The 24726-nt window shown below is 39.2% G+C and overlaps 1 protein-coding gene across 3 annotated transcripts in view; it reads left to right on the top strand.

Moving 5' to 3' along the window:
- The window catches only part of Axn (protein axin), a 293900-nt gene that overhangs the window by 217192 nt on the left and 51982 nt on the right, over positions 1 to 24726 (top strand). For all 3 annotated transcript variants that reach the window (XM_067150025.2, XM_067150027.2, XM_067150026.2), the window contains one exon: positions 20219 to 20330. In XM_067150025.2, coding sequence (XP_067006126.1) covers positions 20219 to 20330 — 112 coding nt within the window. The remainder of the gene's footprint in view (positions 1 to 20218; positions 20331 to 24726) is intronic.

Here is a 24726-nt window from a genome sequence, read left to right on the forward strand (position 1 = left end):
TAACGCTTTCACACGTCGATTGTACTTAACACTTCACTCAGTTCAGGTGTTTCAAGATGGAAGTCGTTATCTCCATGTCCATCACTGTCACGATCGCTTGTAGCTGGTTTATCACCACTGCGTTGTTGGCATACAGGTTGTTCTCCACATACAATCAGATTATCATCGAAATGCACAAAATATCGAATTCTACACCCTCCGGTAGCGCTAGCTCATTGCCAAACAAAACTTCATCCCCATAATCATTATTAGAGGCAGCCTCTTCTAGTAAAACACCAGCTTTGCAGAAACAGTTGCTGATTGTGGACGATGACACCTGCTTCCAGGCATCCGAAATAAAGTCCATGGCTTGTAGCAAATGAATGGAGAGAGGTTCATTTCCTGCATCACACAGTGTTATTAAAAATTGAACCAGCATTTTTCTATAATGCACTTTGAAATTTGCAATGATGCCCAAATCAAGCGGTTGTAGAACACTGGTGCAGTTAAAAGGGAAAAATTCCCCTCTGACATTCTCCAGAACGATTCGAGGTGGATGTGCTGCACATCGATCCATAAGAAGAAGGATCTTCTTCTGTTTCTTTTTCATTTTAATGTCCAGTATTTTCAACCACTGTTCCATTAGAAGCATAGTCATCCATGAATTTCTGTTGGATTCATAATCCATAGGTTTTGTTTTCGCACCCTTAAAACAGCTCGAATTCTTCGATTTTCCTGTCACCAGTAGAGGAAGTTTGTCAGATCTATCTGCATTGGTGGCAAGAAATACTATTACACGAATTTTACTTTTCTTCCATCCATGGCATGGGTCACCTTTTTCAGCTAATGTTTTTTTAGAAAGAAGATTGTAGAACAGGCCGGTATCATCACAATTATAATTGTTTGGTGGCTGATAATCGCTTACGATACCCGGCAGAACCTCTTCTTTCCAGTGTTGCACCATGATATCGTCCACAGCTTTTGAGTCGCTGCAAATTGTTCTCCCTGTGATTCCATGATGATATTTAAATCCGTGCAACCATCCTGATGAAGCCCTGAAATCAGCAGTGATACTCATAACTTTAGCTAAATCTAATGCCTTTGCCTTCAGCATGTAGCCACTAATTCGTAGAGCTTATGCTGGAACCATGTGAAAAGTGCTTTCTCCAAATCTACGTACCTTCCGGGGTATAAGCAATCCTTAAGTCTGAAACAGTTTCAGTTATTGTTTGATGTGGATTAGTGTCCACTTCTCGTATACATTTTACTTTTTCATCTAGGGTATAACTTTTCCTTTTCCTGTTCTCCCTGGCTAATCAAAAGCAACTAAATAACAAAACGACTGTTCAACAGTAAACAGCAGATACCGGCACCGTGGACATTTTACTTCTCTGTTGTACCCACGAAAGAAATTCTCATATTCAAACAAATTTACTGTATTTTCTTTTGTTTCTACACCGAAACCGACCACTTTGCTTGTAATGTATCTTAATCTTTGGCGGCATTGTGAAGGTAAAAAACAACTAAGGTAGAGGAGGAGCGAGATGGAGAGCAAAGGGGACTTGCTTGGTTGGCCTTTGTTAAGCCGCCAGTAAGTAAGGGTCAACAATGTCACTCAGCGAAACTCTTTGTTTTCTGTTTCAGCACCGACACCCAACCGTTTTACTTCTGCGTATGCCGACAAAGAGAAAACGTTGCAAATACAGTAGTTTCGCAAATACAGTAGTTTCTTTTAATAAAGCACGTGCTCATCACAATTACGCAATTTCAGTGACACTTAATACGTATAACAGCGAATTATGTATAAATGGATTACGTATAAATAAGGTTTAATTAAACCCTGTAAGGGCCCCTGCCTAGGGTTACAGGTGAAACCTGGTCAACGGTCTCGAAGGCGGATGAGGAATTTAATGTCCCAACGGCGGAGAGAGCGGAAGAACCTAGTGGAGTAAAGCGCGAATAAAAAATCATTTCGGACTAACAATCCGATCTTATCTTGGAATTAATTTCCTACCTTGTACAATGTACAATTTCAGTTGCAGAATGGAAAGTCCGCTGAATGAAAGCACTACCCCAGGTGGTAGCTCGGAAGAGAAATCCACCATTGCGTTATGCAATGTATCGGGACCTAGGGTTCTGGGGAGTCCCAATATCTGCAATAAGGGTGAGTCGGAGCATCCTTGGAATCCTTTCAGACTTAAATTTAAGAGGAAATTCTTTGCAGGCACTCTTAATGTAAATTCCTTGCTAAAAACCGGCAAACAGAAAGAACTGGAAATTTTCTTAGATAGACATGAAATCCAGATCTTAGCAGCTCAAGAGACACGGTTTATGGATGAGAATGTAACAGAAACCAAAAATTATAGAATCTTTAAAGGTAAACCAGCAATCAAAAATTTTTTTTTGCTAGGGGCTTTACGCCGCGCCGACACGGATAGGTCTTATGATGACGATGGGATAGGAAAGGCCTAGGAGTTGGAAGGAAGCGGCCGTGGCCTTAATTAAGGTACAGCCCCAGCATTTGCCTGGTGTGAAAATGGGAAACCACAGAAAACCATTTTCAGGGCTGTCGATAGTGGGATTCGAACCTACTATCTCCCGGATGCAAGCTCACAGCCGCGTGCCCCTACGCGCACGGCCAACTCGCCCGGTACAATCAAAATTATGAAAGGAATGCCACTACTAGGTACCGCCTTTTATGTCCATAAAGCAATAGTTGATAATGTTATGGAATTCAAATCTAGTTCAGAAAGGTTATCTCTTCTCACACTTAAATGCAAGAACAAAAAGTATACATTTGTTAACTGTCATGCACCAATAAATGAAGATAATAGCAAGAACCCAAGTAAAACTGAAGAATTCTGGAGTCTTCTAGATGATGAAATGTCAAAAATTCCAAAATCAAATATTATTCTACTCGGTGATTTTAATGCACAGGTAGGCAAAGAAAAAGTTTTCAGCAAAACAGTAGGGGCATATCCGGCACACAAAAGAACAAACAAAAATGGCATGAGACTAATTAATCTCTGTAAATCCTTTCACCTAAAATTAATGTCGACCTTCTTTAAGAAACTTCCAAGAAAGGCTAAAACATGGGTGTCCCCAAATCCGATGTTAGGTGAGTTTCAGTTGGACCATGTAGCTATTTCTCAAGAAAGTATTAAGGAAATTATGAATGTTAAAGTAATAAGAAGTGGGGAGTTTGACTCCGATCATTACCTCTCTAAAATTAAGCTAAAGCTTCTACCTCGCAGGAATCAAAGAAGGCCGAGAAAATTAATGAAATACAACATAGATAGGTTCAACATTACACAAGCAACTATAGAAAACTTTCAGGAAGAAATTTAAATAACTCAGCATGGCAAATGGCCAGAATTATCTAAACAGGTTAATAGTGCAGCGAAGAAAGTATTTGGATCAGTTAAAACTAAAAAGAAAGTATGGTGGAATAACGTATGTGAGGAAGCACTTATGGAAAGAGTGAAAAAGTGAAAAAAATGGAAATGTTCCGGAAAGAATGAACACTATGAGCTATTTAAACAACAAAGAAAGGAAACAACAAGAATAATAAGGCAGGTTAAAAGATCTTTTGAAAAATCGCAGCTAGTAGATATTGAGAATAATTTTGTAAGAAATAACTCCCGAAATTTCTATCAGACCTTTAAGAATAACCTGAAAGGTTATCATTCCCGGAGCATTTGCTTCAGAGATGCAAATGGTAATATTGGCCTTAACAATGCCGAGAATTGTGAGATTCTGGCAAAACACTTCGAACACCTGTTGAACTGCCCTGAACCAAATCATAAATTAGAATTTTCAGAAATTCAGGAAAATCTAGAAGCTGATTCACCTCCAACAGCGGAAGAAATAAAGGAAGCAATAAAAAATCTTAAAAATAACAAAGCTAGTGGGGAAGACTCCATAACAGCAGAACTTTTAAAATGGGCTGAACCAAAAATTATGGAAGATCTACAAATAATCTTTGAAGAAATTTGGGAAACAGAAAAGATCCCAGAGGTTTGGAAAGTGGCTCTAATACACCCATTACACAAGAAGGGTAACAAGCAGGATGTCAACAACTACAGAGGTATATCTCTCTTGCCAGTTGCTTACAAGATATTCTCAACAATACTACTAAATAGAGTAAAATCGACACTGGACAGTCGATTGGGTGAATATCATGGTGGATTTAGAGAAGGAAGATCTTGCTCCGAACAGATTTTCAACCTGAAATCTATAATTCGACACAGATTAATAAACTCCAAAGACATAGTTGTAACATTTATTGACTTTAAAAAAGCCTTTGACTCTGTTGATAGGGAAACCCTAGATAAAATAATCCGTGAATTTGGAGTTAAAACTAAATTGGCAAACCTAATTCGTGAAACACTTACAGACACTATCTCGAAAGTAAAATTTATGGGTGAAGTATCTCGACCTTTCAAAATAAATACAGGTGTCAGGCAGGGCGATGGTCTATCTCCACTCCTTTTCAATTGTGTCATGGAGAAAATTGTAAGAATTTGGAATGAAAAACTGAGAGAATCTAAAATATTGCCACTCATGCTGGGGAAGAAGAACAAAGGTGTTGCAATAAATTGCCTAGCATTTGCAGATGACTTTGCCATACTGTCAGAAAGCCTTACAGATGCAGCAATGCAAATCAATCTCGTTGAAAAGACAGCCAACATGACAGGCTTGAGAATCTCTGCCTAGAAAACAACATTTTTGACGAATATAAAAAGTGCCCCAAAGTTTTTAGCAACGGATATTGGTCGAATAGAAAAGGTAAAGAAATTCAAATATTTGGGTGAGACAATTCAAGAAAATGGTTTAGAAAAATCTGCTATAGAGGAGAGGATACAAAAGATGGAAAGAGCATACGGTATAACTAAGTATACTTACAACAAAAAGTGCTTATCAAGAAAACTGAAAATAAAGCACTACAACACAGTAGTGAAACCAGAATGCCTTTATGCCAGCGAATGTCTAGCACTGAACTACAAGCTTGATAAATTAGAAATATACTGATGACAGAGCAAATGCAACACCAAGGAGGAGTGGTTTGAAAGGGATGAAAGTTGGGGAATAAACAGAGACGGCACGGACGAATAATTGATGTTTATTTCAAACCGATATGCAGGTTACACAATGCGCACGGCATCGACTCAGTAGGATGTAGGACCACCGTGAGCGGCGATGCACGCAGAAACACGTCGAGGTACAGAGTCAATAAGAGTGCGGATGGTGTCCTGAGGGATGGTTCTCCATTCTCTGTCAACCATTTGCCACAGTTGGTCGTCCGTACGAGGCTGGGGCAGAGTTTGCAAACGGCGTCCAATGAGATCCCACACGTGTTCGATTGGTGAGAGATCCGGAGAGTACGCTGGCCACGGAAGCATATGTACACCTCGTAGAGCCTGTTGGGCGATGCGAGCAGTGTGTGGGCGGGCATTATCCTGCTGAAACAGAGCATTGGGCAGCCCCTGAAGGTACGGGAGTGCCACCGGCCGCAGCACATGCTGCACGTAGCGGTGGGCATTTAACGTGCCTTGAATACGCACTAGAGATGACGTGGAATCATACGCAATAGCGCCCCAAACCATGATGCCGCGTTGTCTAGCGGTAGGGCGCTCCACAGTTACCACCGGATTTGACCTTTCTCCACGCCGACGCCACACGCGTCTGCGGTGACTATCACTGACAGAACAGAAGCGTGACTCATCGGAGAACACGACGTTCTGCCATTCCCTCATCTAAGTCGCTCTAACCCGGCACCATGCCAGGCGTGCACGTCTATGCTGTGGAGTCAATGGTAGTCTTCTGAGCGGACACCGGGAGTGCAGGCCTCCTTCAACCAATCGACGGGAAATTGTTCTGGTCGATATTGGAACAGCCAGGGTGTCGTGCACATGCTGAAGAATGGCGGTTGACGTGGCGTGCGGGGCTGCCACCGCTTGGCGGCGGATGCGCCGATCCTCGCGTGCTGACGTCACTCGGGCTGCGCCTGGACCCCTCGCACGTGCCACATGTCCCTGCGCCAACCATCTTCGCCACAGGCGCTACACCGTGGACACATCCTTATGGGTATCGGCTGCGATTTGACGAAGCGACCAACCTGCCCTTCTTAGCCCGATCACCATACCCCTCGTAAAGTCGTCTGTCTGCTGGAAATGCCTCCGTTGATGGCGGCCTGGCATTCTTAGCTATACACGTGTCCTGTGGCACACGACAACATGTTCTACAATGACTGTCGGCTGAGAAATCACAGTACGAAGTGGGCCATTCGCCAACGCCGTGTCCCATTTATCGTTCGCTACGTGCGCAGCACAGCGGCGCATTTCACATCATGAGCATACCTCAGTGACGTCAGTCTACCCTGCAATTGGCATAAAGTTCTGACCACTCCTTCTTGGTGTTGCATTTGCTCTGTCAGTCAGTGTATTAGAAAGAAGAAAATAAGGATAAGGAAAATATTAGGTCCTCCAAGAATTGCAGAATTTTGGAAATTAAGAAGTAACAATGAAATTTACCAGAACGTAGAAAACATATCAGAAACAATAAGAAAAAAGAGATTGCTATTTCTTGGACACATTTACAGAATGGATGACAATAGACTAACTAAACGAATCTTCAAGTACCTTTGGGAAAAGAAATCAACTACCACCTGGATTCAAGAAGTCAAGAAAGACCTGGAAAGGAACAACATACGAGAAGAAGAATTATTGGAAAGAAAGATTTTTAAGAAGTAAGTCTTACAAATGGAAGGATTCCAAGGGAGGAAGGAAAAGAAAACAGGCACAAAGTGGACTGAAGACAGGAAAAAGAAACACAGTGAAACAATGAAAGAATACTGGAAGAAAAGGAAAGAACAACTAAGGAGGAACAATTGAAATTGTAACGTGGTCCTTAGAAGGCCGGATCGCAAGAAGAAGAAGAAGAAGAAGAAGGTTTAATTAACACGCTTTTAAATTACATTTTGCCAGGACCTAAAGGAAATTACGTACAAATACGAATTACGCAGAACAGAGTTACGTATAAAACAGGTTCAATTGTATTATACATTTCTGAGTGCTTAATATACATTAACTTTAAATTCGCATCATAACATCGACGAGAACCCATTGAAAATTTGGCGGCAATACCTGTTCCACGTATGTTTACAATATGATGATCCATCACGGAAATATTCCTGCTATCTATAAAACTTAACTTTACTAAGCGGCAGGTACAGCAGACGCGTTATAACTCCGCTACTGAGTAGCCGTGGCCTTTCTAAGAATTCAAAAGCTCGCATGTTTTGATGCTATTCGGCAGATTTGAGAAACGTTTTTGTAGAGGATAATAGAATGTCATTCTCTCTTCACTATTTCCCGAGATCCAGTGACGTTACACATACGCACTGTACGACCAGTCGCCGCGGCTAGCGATGTAGGCCTATGATAAAGAGGTGGTCGTTTATTGTCAAGGAGTTTTTGTGCGCAGCGCGCGGAGGGGTGAAAATAAACAGCGTGGTTACTGCGGTAGTTGCCAGTGGTGTTCATTACTATCAGACTGCGAATGCAAAACGACCCTTGATTTTTCACATGAGATTGTGAGAAAAAAACGTAGTCTTGGATTCGGAGAAATACGGTATCATCGATAGACTTCTGTGGCAAACATTTCAGTTTTCTTTTTCAAATGGCATCACCTAACCTAACCGTATATGAATCATGAAAACCTATTTGAAACGCATGTAGAGAAATGATAACCTCCTCGCTAAAAATTGACATGGGAATAGCTTTCCAAAATTCAACTGGATGCGAGAAAATATAAACTAACCTCGTAATCAATGACGCATTCTGCCATATCTTGAGGTGTAGGCCTATCTCATTCTTAATTGAGGTATTTAGCATGAAAAGTAAGCGATCGTTTATTCCGCGTTTATCTTTAACGAGTTAACAACATATCGGACACGTTATTTACGCATTTATTACGAAAACATGTTCTCCTCTTTCATTTTCCTCACGGAAGAGCAGGCTACGGGTATTACTAATCGACTCCGACATTGCCTTTGAATGTCAACGAGAGAGCTCGCTGGTGGGCATAGCTAGAAAATGATACGGTACCGAAGATGATCGATCGCATGCAGTATAATGACTGGGTGCATACAGATTGGCAACAGAAAAAATGGAGCGCGCATAATCGCTCGTAAGAACGGATGCGTCAGTTATAGGGTTCTCGCTGTAGCCGAAGGATAATACACAGTTTAATATAGGAATTTTGAAGGGACGGACAAAAGCTATTGTTATAACGGGGTTCTTGTTATATGGCGTACTCGCTATAGTGGACTTCTACTGTATTTTGATTTTCTTAATGGATTTTTTTTTTTTTTGCTAGGGGCTTTATGTCGCACCGACACAGATAGGTTTTATGACGACGATGGGATAGGAAAGGCCTTGGAGTTGGAAGGAAGCGGCCGTGGCCTTAATTAAGGTACAGCCCCAGCATTTGCCTGGTGTGAAAATGGGAAACCACGGAAAACCATTTTCAGGGCTGTCGATAGTGGGATTCGAACCTACTATCTCCCGGATGCAAGCTCACAGCTGCGCGCCTCTACACGCACGGCCAACTCGCCCGGTCTTAATGGATTTAAGGGTCCAGCCCTTTCAGAGAAATTTGGGATGAATTTATGAAAGAAATTTACTATGCCAATGAATCTGGTTAAAGCTTTGACATCTATAGGAGTAGGAAAGACTTAGGACTTAGGAGTGTGAGACTGATCAATGGAGACACCTTTTCCAAGTTTAATGCATCCAAGAAAGAATATTTTTGGGTGAGGAAAATGAACCTTAGTAGCTTTAAGGGTCAGACCTGCTTTACGCAGTTGTTTCAGGACTTCATTAAGATGAATGGGATAATCATCAAATTATTCACCAAGCAAAAACAAATCGTCAAGATAATTCTGCACAAATTTAAACTTCATATCGGACAGAATACTGTCCAACTAGTGGGTTTAAAACGGCTGCTCCAGTGGTGAAGCCGAATGGGACATGATTAAATTGATATGAGAAGTTTGGATTCTTCGGCAAGTGGGATCTGATAATATGTCTGGTTTACGATAGTCCACCTTTCAGAAATTGCCTTAATGATGTGTTCGGAAAGAGCCATAGACATTCGTGGATACAAGATTTGAAAGACCTGCTCATTGTTCAGAGAGTAGACAGTTGCATGGTGTTTAAACCCAATGAGAAAGCAAAAGAAGGAAATGACTTGATCAGTTGAATTAGTTGAAAATGTTAACACTATTTTGAGCATTATAGTTAATGGATGAGGTAACTTAAATGAAAATTTGCAAAAAGGCAGGGGCAGAAGGTAGTCGTGTGAAAGAACAAAAGCAGTACCACTTTGAACGTGATTCAAGTACATTTGAGAGTAATTGGGAGGACTGAATGTTAGGTTAGGACTGTGTGGTCTGTAAGGTAACAGGAGCAGAAACTCTCATTTGTGCAAAATTGTTACATATCTTGAGAGACAGTAGGGGTAGTGATTACCTGGATAGGGTTTGAACAACCTAGAGAAACGGTAGGAGCAGACAGTACCTGAATAGGAGGAGAATATACTTACCCCATGGCAGGAGAAATGAACGACTAAACAGATGATGTACAGGGTTACAAATAACTGGCGCCAACGAAATACTCTTGATGCAAACATGAGTAGGAGACACTTGACTGGTTTGAGCATAACCTTGAGACATGTATTAAAAAAAATAAAAATAAAATAATAATAATAATAATAATAATAATAATAATAATAATAATAATAATAATAATAATAAAGAGAGAGGTTTGAGACACTTTTGCAAAGGTGTCCTTTACTTGAATCCATCTTTGTATGTTATTTTCATCAACATCAAATTTCCTTCCTGGTACTCTATTTCCATTATATTCTGTACAGCAAAATTTGAATTTCGAACTAGTTAACTCAAATACTGAATGAGAAAGGATTGTTAAATAACCATTCAACCTCTTTGTTAAGTGTGATACCGTTAGGTTTTAATGTCATTATGTCGCTTGCCTCATGCTTGGGCGTCATGTGTAACGTTACTACAATGTAAACTAGTCACACATTGCATGTCAGTTGTAATTTTACTGATTCTGCTTTGCCTTGAACTTGAAATAAATAAATAAATAAATAAATAAATAAATAAATAAATAAATAAATAAATAAATAAATAAATAAATAAAATAATTAACTGAAATGTCCCTAATATGGGCGCCAAAGTTCATCAAAACAGATCTTTCAAATTTAGACAGCATGATCATTTTATATTCCCTCCCAGGGCATGTACATGAGGCTGTGTACTGATACATCTGTCACAGGCCTTACCTAACCCACTGAAAACAATTAAACAGGTGGGGGGGAACTGCACCTATGTTCATCAATACCTCCTCCACACTAGTTTAAAATGTTATAACAATATAATGCAATAGAACCACAATTCATCATTTTCGGCATGATTGAAAGAGGGGGGGAGGGGGGGGGGGAAGCACCATAGATGCAGAAAAATGAAGGATGTGGGAAACACTAATTAAAAAGCAGTTGTAAACATTATACTTAAAAATAAAGCATATATATATAAATAATTAATAATTATATACACACTTAAAACACATAATGATGAATGATGTAATGATAAGCTGGGCTGAGTGGCTTAGACAGTTGAGGCGCTGGCCTTCTGAGACCCCAACTTGGCAGGTTCGATCCTGGCTCAGTCAAGTGGTATTTGAATGTGCTCAAATACGTCAGCCTCATGTCAGTAGATTTACTACCACGCGAAAGAACTCTTGCGGGACTAAATTCCGGCACCTCAGCATCTCCGAAAACCGTAAAAATGTAGTTAGTAGGATGTAAAGTCAATAACATTATTATAATGTAATGATAAAAAATATTACAGTAGACATCTTATACCTTCACATTTCAGTACACATTCTATACCTTCTCCCTATTTGCAAAAAATCATCACAGTACTTTCTTGTAAAATCTTTTTAAGAAGTCCTTAATATACATTTTTTGTTTATGGCTGTAGGAAATACAGCTATAAAGCAATGACAAACATAATACAGTGAAACGTCGTTGAGATGTTTCTGCAGGGGACAAGGAAAAAGAATATGTTAAGCAAGAAAACATACTAATGAATACAGTCGACGCCGCTTATTATGATCTCTCTGGGACGCAGATAATTTGATAACATTAACCAATTGATAACAGTAGCCGAAAAATAAGAATTGGTAGGTAGCCTACTGTATTTATTCATAACCTACATGCACTACAATGAAATGCTGATTCATAACCTACATGCACTACTATGAAACAGATATCAGTAAACAGCACTACAATACAGTTAACTGTTTTCAGCTATGTAAAAATATTAAAAATTATTTATATTCTGTTGGTTCCACATTTTCAGTACAAAATGTTCTGTAATGTGAGTTACATTACAAGTTGTTTATACATGGTACTAGTTTCGACTCCAGATCTGGGTCATCATCAGCCAATGGCACAAATTATGCAAGGCATTAAAAAGTCCAAAAACAATGTTCAAGCACATAATATAAAACATGTGTGGATTAAACTGATCAATTAAAAAGATAAAAATTGTATGTGAGGAATGGTCACAGTAATGTTAAAACTAAGCCGTGTGTATAATACATTAGAATGGGGCACTTGAAAGCCATTAAAATGTTTTTAGGTAATTATTCTTGATGCTGAAGAGAATCAATCAATGTTATGATAAATGACATATGTGGAAAGCAGTAGCACACAGAATATGAATAAATTTAAAATTTAATGATGCTGGTGAAGCTGGTGTTGATGTGCTATGTAAAATAGTATCCAATTGTTTTTTGCTTGTGGTTGTCTCTCAAAATTCCACTTAATCTTTCATATTTATAATGTTTTAGGAAGTCCACTGATCTAAGATGAACACCTCATCACACGATATCTAGCACCCATCGCATTTCAGCATTCGTTGGTGCTCGGGAAGTTTCGGCAACATCGTCATCATCAGCATCGCTATCTTCTGTTCCGTGTTCTTCACCTCGCATATCTAATTCTGTGGAAGTAACTGCGTCACATATGTCGTCTTCTGTCTGTTTCGCATCAGTAATGATGCCCTCATAAGTGTTCATTCATTCCTGAAATTTATCTTCCGTTAAGTCTGTTGGACAAAATTCAACATTCTCCTTTACTTCTGGTAACTCTCTTAAAAACCCCCCATGTTGGAAACAGTTCCTTATTGTATGTGCTGAGACATTATCCCATATCATGGCTAGAAGATGCTGGGCATCGAGAAGGCTGGTTGTTTTGGCAAGGGCATTGGCACTAGCTTTATGTGAGTCCTGTATGTTTTCTAAGATTCTTGTGCGCATTTCATGGCGATAATACGCTTTCATTGTGTGAATGACTCCTTGATCACATGATTGAATTAATGAAGTCGTATTCGCCGGTAAGAAACCCACATTGATGTTCTTGAGCTCACAATTCACAATGTGTGCTGCACAGTTGTCAACCAACAAAACTATTTTATGGTCCAGCCTATTGTCCCACTTCAGCAGCCATTCTTTGAAAATCAGGGCAGTCATCCATGAATTAGAGTTCGAATGATAGTCCACTGGAAACTTATTGATTCCTTTAAAGCAAATTGGGTTCTTACTATTCCCAATCACTAACAGTCTTTTCTTTTCACCAGACATGCTCCTACAACATAAAACCGCTACTCGTTCCTTGGAGGTTTTACAGCCTTTAGCACTTTCATTCTTGAACAAGTAAGTGTGTTCAGGCAAGGCGCAATAATACAGGGCAGTCTCCTCTACTTTATACACACACTAGGGAGGGAATTCAGAAGCAATTTTAGACCACTCCTCTTCTATCTACCTCTCAGCAGCAACAGAATCAGCGTCCTTCTGCTCACCGTACATTCGTTTGTACACTATAATTTCTCATTTCTTCAAACGGTGAAACCATCCTTCCCTTGCCACGAAATTAATTTCTCTCTCTCTCTCTTTTTTTTTTTTTTTTTTTTTGCTAGTTTATCGGCCTTTTGCCGCATCAGAGCATTTTTCTCACGAACATTTGAGAACCAAAGTTTTATAGCTGATTCAACCAGACCGTCCTTTCCACCACGATTTTGCTTACAGTTGAAGTTTTTGTTTTCTTTTGCTGCCTTAAGAATATTGTCTTGATTTTTCAATAGTTTGCACAGAAGAGGTTGCAAAATTCATAACTCCACAGCAGCACTGCATTGACTCATTGTAGGCAATTTGCCATAACGTTCTATAATTGGAAGTTTCTCTTTGATGGTTAAGTCTTGATGTTTGCTTTTCACACTGGCTATCACTGCACTAGAATGCTAAGAACTTCACAGTGCGAAAGCTTTAGTAAGACTCGAGTGAGTGGTCCTTGGCTAAACTACTATAAGGGAAGAAACAAAAGAGAAAGTGTATGCGGGAGGGTTACCACCTGCGCTGACCGGTTTTCTACCATACAACTGCTACAAAAGATGAGACATGAAAGTGGCCTTGAAGACAGGGGCAGTGTAAAAACGGTTTTTGAAAGGTTGGGAGCATTTTCCTTGTATGCACTGTACTCGCGCACTTCAGAATGAAATCCTTGAAAACAAAATAATGTGTTAACATAAACTGAATTCATGATCACAGTAAACGGAAAATTTTCAATATTTTAGTATTTGTCCATATGGGACTTCTTAAACGTGATTATATAATACTGTTGATAATATTATCTGTGACTACAATAAACAGTGTCCACTGTATACGAATAAAAACTATCCAGCAGGGATATGGAAACACTAGACACGATTTTTTCCGACATGAGGGCATTTTACTTCATGTATCCGCGGGTATAGTGGAAACTGCAGGCATATCTACGATTTCTGAAGATGAGAGCAAACTATTAAATGGTGTGAAAAACACAAAGGAACAAATATGAAAATCTTTTCCGGTGGGGATTGTAAAATAACAAGTATACTAAAAGGTGTAAAAAACATCAGACAACAAACATGAACACATGTGCACAGGGGCCAACAAAAATAGCAAAGTATTATTCTAAAAATATTCTAAGTATTCTAAAATAAATGTTATTAGAAGCCTTTCATTTCAGAGCAGTGGGTTATTAAACATTATTTTCTGGTCACCCTCTTAGACAGTGTTTTGGAGGTTACACTCGACTATGTGCAACTGCCAGGAATGACTTTTAGCCACCATTTTGAATGGAACAAAACGTCAACCAACATGAGTGATCGAGTCAAAACTCGAAGGTGCGAGTTTTAACATTCACGATCTCTGCGTGCTTGCACCAGTCCAATTTCTGACAGATTTTAATTTTGTTTTTATTATTAAGGAATTTCATCCATCACTAGGCTATCACAAGACAAATATATACCACGCTAGTCAATTTCACACGATTTCCTAATCTAGATATAGGCTACCGTATCACATGACAAGTATTCGCTACACTTCACTGTACCACTCAACAAAAGCATAAATTTCTACGTTCTGAACTGAATGTGAAATAACAACCACAAACAGGCTCACACTGTTATTCACAGGGCGAGGTGTCCATGGGGTTAGGGGCGCGCGGCTGTGAGCTTGCTTCCGGGAGATAGTGGGTTCGAATCCCACTGTCGGCAGCCCTGAAGATGGTTTTCTGCGGTTTCCCATTTTCACACCAGGCAAATGGTGAGGCTGTACTTTAATTAAGGCCACGGCCGCTTCCTTCCATCTCCTAGGCCTTTCCTATCCTATCGTCGCCATAAGACCTATCTGTGTCGATGCGACGTAAAGCTACTAGGAAAAAACTAAACAAGAAAAAACTGTTATTCACCAATCTTGCTGCTAACAGGCAAGCAAAACTGAATATTCCTGAGGCTAACGGCTTGCTCCCCAAAAGTGCGTATCCTGTGAATTTCTGAAAATTTAAATGTATAATTCCACCTTTACAATACTGTAATCGTCTTTATTAATAAGACTACATTAAACTATATTGGTGATGCATGTTTCGTCCTCTTATGGGACATCTTCAGTCACACATAAAAATCATTGGAAATATGGTAAAGACACATTAAAATTAGTGAATAAAAAGCCTGTGAATCTTGTGAAGCGTCGTAGTAGTGTCCTGTCAATCTTGAATCTTTAAACGGCACAACATGAACATGATGTGAACCATGAAGTCCAGTTATTACACGGGTTAAAATATCCTTACGTGCATGGAATTACACAAATATAAAACAACATGAGTGGCTCTGCGAATTAATTTAACCATAAAATTATCCTGACATCGTGAACATAATGTGCATGTTCCTAAATGTGTACATAAAATAGTATAATATTGATGCCATGTTAAAATAGCTTCCTGTGATGAGTTGAAGAAAGTTGGACTTATGTTGAATGATGCAAGTTGGTTGTGTTGTTGACAATATGGGCCTAAAAAAAGGGAAAAATATGAATGAACTAATGAAAAGTTCAATGTGAAATGTAAACTGTGTGCCCATCTGTGAAGTTCATGAAGGCCGTTTCCCGTAATCACGCAACTGTGGCGACGGATCTTGCCCGAGTTGAAAACATTTACAAGGGATGACAAATACAGTGACATTTTCAGGGCTAGGAAAAATGTTATCATACTAAGTGGTAATAGCAAAGAATCGTGACTCAATAAGTGAGGTATTTTTATATAGATTTAATACGATGAGAATCAGGACTTTGAATTTACGACGTGTTAAGGCGGAAAATATGTTAACGAGGAACGCACTAACGTGGTTTTAGTGTACAGTGGAACCTCGAGTCTGCGTTTTTGGAGGGACCCCGGAAAAAGACGTACAACACGGGAAAACGGGAAATCCGGGAATGAATGAACCATCAACAGTTTGGCTAAACATCACAAAAATAAAATATGTGTACTTATATAGTCTTACAAACACCCTTAAACCAAACCAAACTATAGCCCCAACGGGCCTTCCGCCTACCAAGCGACCGCCCTCGGTCCGAAGGCCTGCAGATTACGAGGTGACGCTTGGTCTGTGTGACAAATCCTCTTGGCCGTTATTCCGGGCTCTCTAGACTGGGGGCCACCATCTCACCATTCAACAGCTCCTCAATTAAAGATAATCGTAGAATCGAGTGAACCTGGAACCAGGCCTCATATCGAGGTAAAAATGCCTGACCTGGCCGGTAATCGAACCCGGGCCCTCCAGGTGAGAGGCAGGCAAGTTAGACCACGGGGCCGGCTTCAAACATTAATTACTGGTTCGCGATTTAAAAATCTCGAAACTTTACATTCAGTTTTACCGGGGAAACTTGGTCAGTTTCCTCTGAAAACTTCTTTCAGTTCAGCAACTTTGATTAGCCAGAGCCAAACTCTTCGAAAAATCTAATACGGTACCCGTAATGACAAGCCAAACAACAATCGACCACAAGTAGTTTTTAATTCTCTGTCTAATAATATAAAGCACATTAGATACAAAAGCGCCCAACATGATGGCGAAATCCTCTTTTTTTATCTTCCATTGTAATTTCGTCACCGGTATTCTGTTCGTAGTCAGTTTATGGAAATCTTGTACTGCGTAAATTAGGCCTACATCGGCTTTTCAAGGTTATGTTGAACTCGAGAATATGGTTTCAAATGTATCAATCTTCAAGTTCTCAAATGCATTAAACTAAATTCCCGTCACTAATCATAATCAAATTGGAAAGAGAAAAAATATCATTAACACTTCCGAAATTACGATTATTCACCACCTTGAGCTCAGCTGGAAAGCGTGCTTGCTGTACAAGTCAGTACGATTGTGAAATGATACAAAGCTTTAAATGTAACGTGCGTAAATAAAATGACTGCGGTTTTCACAACACTTTAACACAAAAACGTGAAATTCCCAGTCTTATATTAGGATGAAAACAGTAATAGGCAATCTTCAAACCTCCCATGTCTTTATGTATGTAAGGGGCAACATCTGTTCTGGTCTTGATAACATAATCGTGTATGATAATATTAAAATACTACTGTACATTTTGTTACTTAAGAAGGAGCAGTTTCGATTCCTGCGTGAAAGCCCAGTGACTATACAGTGCCCTGAGGGAAATGCCCAATACCTTTTCGGCGATACACTCGAAAATAGTAAAAAAATAAACATCTAACCCTGGACATAATCTAGACGTTTCGCAAGTACGAACATTCGACGAAATTTGTTTCGTGTTCAAGTAGAGCTATCGAAGAAATGCACTCTTGTTTCCTTCCAGTTGTTGTGGACACACTCTGTTTTATGATTTCCACGGATTCTGTAAACAATACCACCGGAATGCGATGCTGAGATGGTCCCTTATGCAAGTTTGCCGCCGATTGCTTTTCCAGTACAGAACTTCCTCAAATTACCGGTACCGCAATGACGTGACGTTAACACCAAGATCCGTAAGTTGCCGTAGCCGTCCTTTCGTGAGATACAGTTTCTTGAAAAACGTGTGATCGAGGATTTAGCGCTGATGGGACTGAAATTTCTGGACGGTTGATCCGGGAAATAGTTTCTTCGAGGAACGGATAATATGGGATTTTTACATCGTGATTTAATTAGGATGCTTGCGGGGCCACGTAATTTGAACGAATAATACAGGAAAACGTAGTTTCCGGGAATGTATAATCGAGGTTCTACGGTACTTAAAAAGTACAGCACGCATAACTATAGATGTATTTGAAACAGTGCTAAGTAATGTAATGATAATAGTTATTTACGCAGTTGCCATGGAAGGTGATCTTTTATGTTAGAAGTGAGATGATTATGACAGAATTTCAAAACGAGTAATATAAACTTATCACTTTAGTGGCTGTTACATACAGTATTTTATTTCATACTATGGTGAATTTACTTGTTTCAAATTAAACAAATTTAATTATAATTTTGATTTGACGTGATTTAAATTGTCCATGTTTGATCCATGCATTTATATCTTGATGTTTTGTTATTCATGTCTTGCTATGAAAGATAGAAGAGGTGTGTAGTGAATTTTCAATTTTTGTTTAAGAATTTATGGATATAGTTCAAAGAATCAAAACTCTCTCAAAAGAAAACTGCTTTTGTAATTTCCAGTAAATGTATTCAATAAATTTCTACAAATCCGGTAGGGGTCTCAATAATCTGAGGTAATGGTGAGGAGGGGAGGTACCTCGGATTTGGAATAACTCTGACTACACAGAGTGATGTTAAAAATTAAATAATTGAAAAGGAGGTTCAACCTATTCAATACTTAAAAGAAGGAAATGCAGTAATCACATTCCTATTTAAATGGGACCGGTTTCGACCTTAGTCCAGGTCATCATCAGCCGTAAAAAGATGTGCAATGTTTATGAATAATGGAGGTCAGTTTCACACTTTGATAGGCACAAAGACACGACACCACATTCTGTATGCACAAAGTCACAACACTATCAACTAATATACGAAGATCAAAAATAACTAGAAGTCGCAGACGAATAGATTTGTAGTAGAAAGCCGCTAGCTCCTGGTGATCAGCGCGGCACATTCAAGGTCATGCGCTGCGGTCGAACGCCAAAGTAGAGTGGAGAATGTTTTGAAGGTCTAGAATTTGTCACGGTTGCGGGAAGTTAAGTACGTATATAAAAATATACGACGCAAATCAGAATAATTGAGTGAGTACTTGTACTCCTGCTAAGTTCTTGGAAAACAGTTGACGCGGAGAAAATTGAAAAATATGAATAAAATCAACAGTACTCCTTTGTTGTACCCTCTTTCAGTGTTATGGCTTGAATTAAAGTTTTTTTAAAGTCCTTAATTGACTTCTGTTTCTGAATGTTACATCGTTTCTGTGCAGCAGTCATGCCATCGCTTAAAGAGCAGGGCATCAGTAGGAGTTGCCTCTGGTTGTTGTTCTACGTGGCATAATGCTGTTCCAACACAGTGAGACCCTCACTATCTTCTCTTGGTTTATTCAACATTTCAATGATTGATGTGTCTGTAAGTTCATACTGTTCATCAGTCTTCATCTGTTGTGTAACTTCACTTTCACTAGGATCTTTATATCCTGGAATCTATGAAATTAGGTGTGACGAGTTTAATAAGTTGTCATAAATGTTGCCGAAGTTACTATTGGCAGACTCAGCACGTCCAGAAATCTTCTTCCATGATTTTGAAACTGTGAGTGACTTCACTGCTTTGTCCCATCATTCTGCTGATCATTACATTACATCCCTCACAGATATTTGTTTGAGGAATTTCACAATTTTTTGTTTTTGCTAGTTGCTTTACGTTGCACTGACACTGATAGGTCTTAATGCGACAATGGGATATGAAAGGGCAAGGAGTGGGAGAGAAACCACAGAAAACCATCTTCAAGACAGTGAAGTTCGAACCCCACTGTCGGCAGTCCTGAAGATGGTTTTCCGTGGTTTCCCATTTTCACACTCGGCAAATGCTGGGACTGTACATCGAGGCCATGGCCGCTTCTTTCCCATTCCTAGCACTTTCCTATCCCATTGTCGTCATAAGACCTATCTGTGTTAGTGCGTTGTAAAGCTAATTGTTAAAAAAAAAAATGTATAAAAAAAAAAAAAAAAACCTAACCCAAAAGCCAAAGCCCTACAAGTAACACGTACATTATAATATATTACAGTTGGTTCCGTCTAAATTAACTGGGATATTATATTCAGTCCAGTATTTGTTGATTTAATTCTTTTCAGAATTACTTTCAAAGTACTGATAAAAAAAACTTCTTCTGCAGTCCAAAATAGATTCTCTATTAACCCATTATCTTAACTGCAACTTATTCTAAAATTTGGTCTTCCGTTATCTTCATGATAATATCTGTTCAACTTTTTCAAAATCCTAATTATTGCATTAACAAAATTCCTCAGAATTTATCATTTAATTTTGTATTTATGACATGTTTATAAAATCCACAAATGGTGACAAGCCAGTAAAAGGATTTAAAAAAAACACCATGCATTTTGTATGATGCTTTGGCTTAAAATAGGTTAAAAGCTTTGACTCTTCATAGTCTTCTGCTTTTTGAATATTTCAAAAATCTATATTTAAGTTCAGATCTAAAACACATTATAAATTTTATATTCTCTTGAAGCTGGGCTGAAGGACCTGTGGTCTGCACATGTACTGTTAGGTTTGATTCTGTTCAAAGAAGGTTGAATTTAATTCAGTAAGTGTTGTAACACTCTATTATTACAGGGGGAGATGATTGGAGGTGTTGATATTCCGTGTATAGTGGACCCTACTGCTGTCGCTGATGCCATTAGGGAAAAGCTGTTGATTGATGATGACAGTGATCAGGCAATACTTGGTGAGTAGATATACAGCTTTTTTGTTCACCATAGACAGTGTTTACTTATATGTTTACTCTGAGTGATTCTGCTCATCAAATTACTGTGGACCTTCACTTTTCTCTTGGAGTTCAATAACAAAGTAAGCCATGATTTGGTTAATAACAATGTGTGCATATTTGTTGTTGATTAAAAGAATAAGCTATTTTACATATGCAAATAAGCCCTGCAGATTGTTTTCAAAATTTGGTAGTGGAAAGTTGGGTTGCAGGTATTATTTCCATCAAGATTAGTACAGTGTTTTTGACCCAGATAAATTTTGAAACTGGTCTTTTTTTGCCCACTCTGTTTGCCAGTCTGTTCCTGTCAGAAACAGAGAACCATACCATGTACATCTGTCATTTACCTGGCGTCACTGTAAGTGTTGTTGTGTTGTAACCTGTGGGTTTATTGGGAAGGAACTCCAATACACAATTGATATCTCTAAACAACAGTAATATACAAATAACATTAATAATGTACAGATGCATTAGGGAACAGTCTTGTTTCATCTTGTTCCTGACTGTCCAGTATAGGGCTGGTAATTTTCCTTGGTTTTGTTGGGTTGAGTTGAGTCCTGTGCACTGAAGTAGGTGTTTTGAGTCCATCACTAATCCAGTAATTTTGCAGATGGTACACTTTTCCGTTTGGTATATTTTGATTCTAGCTAGATGTGCATGAACAAAATAGATCAAAATCGGGAAAATGAAGCTCAGTCTAAGGTAGAACGGGTCGAGATACGACAAAAAGTCATAGGACCAAAGTTGTAGATCTCTTTATTTTAGGAGGAGAAAGTGCAATCCATTATAAGCAGTCGTGTCCTATTTCCAGTCTGAAGATCGCCACTGCTTCTTTCCTCGGCTTGCTTTTATTTTGTCCCATAGGCCATTTATTTTTTTCCATTTCTTCATTGTAGTAAGTTGGAGTTTCTTTCTTCCATTTTCAAGGTTTTTATTTGTGATTACCTTCTTGATTGAGTTAGCCGCCAGAAGTTTGGTTCTTATGTAGGTACTAGTGCCTATTTTTGCTAGTTTGTGTGCATGTTCATTGCCTTCTACTCCTACATGTGCGGGATCGATTGTAAAGTGAGGTTTCTCTTTAAAGTTTTCAATTTTGTTACTAGATGTTTGCTGTCATGAATTCCTGATGCCACGAACCTACTACGCTGGCGTAGCAGGGGGAGAGGTGATACTCCCACGTGGCGCGTCCCAGGTGGCGGATAGGGGGGTCCTAACCGGCTTGCCGGCGGACTTGAGAGAAATAAAATACCTCTCGCGGACCAAACACACAACCCCCTGTGGGTGGGGGACGCAGACGAAGAATACACCCACGGCATCTCCTGCCTGTCGTAAGAGGCGACTAAAGGGGGCGACCAAGGGTGTGATTGGATTAGAACCATGAAACTACTTGTGATTAGTACCACCACGCGGGGAACACCATGGGTCGCTATTACTTGCGCGTATTACTACGTTAGGTACCAAATAGGTTTGTGATTAGTAGCAATCAGGAGCACCGTGCGGTCAGGCTTTTACGGTACCTGTGATTAGTAGCACTATATGAGTGACACCAGGGTTCTGGCTTGCCTATGATTAGTACCCACTGTATAAGGAACACCACGGGATAGTACGAGTCCCTGTGGTTAGTACACTTACGTGATGGAAACCATAGGTTTGCGTTGCCTGTAAATGGCGCTGCTATGTGTGAAACATCATAGGTCTGTATTACCTGTGCGAATTTCATTACCTGTGAGTAGTACCATAATGTGTGGAATACCACACCTTGTCAAATACCATGGTTCTACTTTCCAAGCGATAAGTACCATTTTGAGAGGCCGATAACCTATATTTTGGACCCCTTTAGCTTGCAAGCATCATCGATGCAGTATTGAGCTATAGAAGCAGTCCCTTGGTCAGTATTACTCTTGTTCTCCGTCAGTTTCTGAGACTGAGGCATTGCGGGTCGGCTCCACTGATTGTTTTAACTTCATATCCATCCGTTCATTTTTCGTTCTCATGTTTTGAATTCTGGTCAGTGGAGGATTTTGGATTGTTTTATTTTGTCATTGCATTTCGTCTCATTTCGTACCATCAGGGGCCGATGACCTAGATGTTAGGCCCCTTGAAACAACAAGCATCAATCAATCGAATTCCTGATGAATGGGATTTGGTATTAGAGGATACAGCGTGTACGGCAGCTAGTAAGTAAGTCAGTCACTGTAAGTAGCATCATGTGTTCAGGACGGTTGGTGTGAGTTCTCCTTATAGGTCATTCATGGCTAAAGAAACACTCCACACTCCTTGAATCAATCCCTCACACCCTTTTCTTTCAACTTACCTAGATCCCATCTCATTGCATCCCTTCTTTTCATTTCTTCAACTTCAGATGGCATTTCATGACCAACAAGTTGTGGTCAAAGTCCACGCCTGCTCCTGGAATGTCTTGCAATCCAACACCTAGTTTCTTAATCTCTGTCTAATCGTAATGAAAAGTGATACCTTCATAATAAAGAGCGATACCTGGACCTTGTCCACGTGTACAGCCGTCATTTGTGGTGTTTGAACCGAGTACTAGCAAGGACTAAATTATGCTCGGTGCAGAATTCAACTAGCCGACTTCCTCTTTTATACCTTCATCCCAGTCCGCTTCTCCTATGGCATTACATTCTCTTCCTTGGCCTATCACTGCATTCCACTCTCCATCACAATTAAACTCTCGTTTCCTTTTACATATGTATTAAATTATTATCTCTTCATATATTCTTTTGATTTCTTCATCATAAGTTTATCCATTTCCCTCTTCAGATTATCTAACCTACCACAACAATTCAAACTCAACATCCCACGCTCTGACTCGTAGAATGTTGATATTCATCTAACTGATGATTGCGCCATTATGTCTATTTCCCTCCTGGAAATTCGAATGGGGGACTATTTTACCTCCAGAATATTTTACCTGAGAGGAAGCCATCATAAGTATTACTCGCACACTTTTTAGTGACGGATTTGTGTACAGGGGTGTGGAGTAAGGAGGGAGCTCTCCCAGTTCCGGTAATACTGCCAGCTGAATGGAAATGAAATCTGAATTGAATCAATAATATGATTGATCGATATGAATTTTCTCAACCTTTATAATCTTAAGCCAACACACATTATATAACATTTCTCGATGCGAATCTTGTTCCTAGCATGAATTCTATAGTTCGGCTTTGCTGTGTAAACAACAGTAGTAGTACATAAAATGTATGCCAGATGTTGCACAGTGATGCATAAGCGATTCATAGTTTGTGTTTCAAAGGTTGCCAATACGAATCTCAAAGATTACCGAGGTCGACCGATTCAGCACTAGGGTGTCCATCTATCACTAAAAAGTGTGCGAGTAATTCATTATTCATTCTTATGGAGAGAGCTGCGTGTCCTCGGGAATTAGTTACGACTGTAGTTTTCCGTTGCTTTTAGCTGTGTAGCAGTATCTAAACAACTGAGCCATGTTAAAATATTATTACAAGGCTATGTCAATCATCCAGACTGCCGCCCTTGTATCTTCCGAAAAGCTGCCCACTTTCGATGAACCATTCGTTAGTCTGGTCTCTCGACAGATACCCCTCCAGTATGGTTGCATCTACGGTATGGCTATCTGCTTCATTGGGACGTGCAAGCCTCCCCACCATGGCAAGGTTAGATGGTGAGATCATAGCATAGTACAAAATGTATTTTGATTTTTCAAAATTCTGAAGGAAGAAGTTAGAAAAATATAGTTTATTATATGTGGAAATGACAAATTTTATTCTGAACCGATATTGTAGAAAATTGTAAACTGGCAAAGTGATCCATACCGCATGATTTTTTAAAATACGATTGGAAAATTATTACATATATGCATACTTTATTGCATAAGCCACAGCAGGTTTACATTCTCAAGATGGAATATACCTTTTGAAGAAAGGGAGGAAATGAAATTAATGGCCATAGTAATATTTTCGGATGAAAATTTCAAAAAAGTTTTGATTTTAAAGTAAGGAAACATTTTTAAAATGTTCATTATTCTAATTATTACTTCGATGAAACATAGCAAAATGACTAATAATTGCATTGTTCAACAAATATATATTTTAAAAAATGTTTTAACTGGAAGTTATATATAAGATATACATTTCCATTGACAATTTGTTGTACCTGAAAATTGTATAAAAATTGACTGTTTTTAGATTTGTTGAAATGGGAAATGACTAGTTGTATTCTGAACCTATTTGTTTACCAAATTGTAAAGTGGTGATGGTGATCCATACCAAATAATTTTCTCTCATTAAATACTGTCCTCCTTGCATAACTAATATAGTGACAGGATCCTCACTGTCATTTGCCGCATCTGACCTCCCTT

This window comes from Anabrus simplex, chromosome 6, assembly GCF_040414725.1.
Source record: "Anabrus simplex isolate iqAnaSimp1 chromosome 6, ASM4041472v1, whole genome shotgun sequence".
NCBI lineage: Eukaryota > Metazoa > Arthropoda > Insecta > Orthoptera > Tettigoniidae > Anabrus > Anabrus simplex.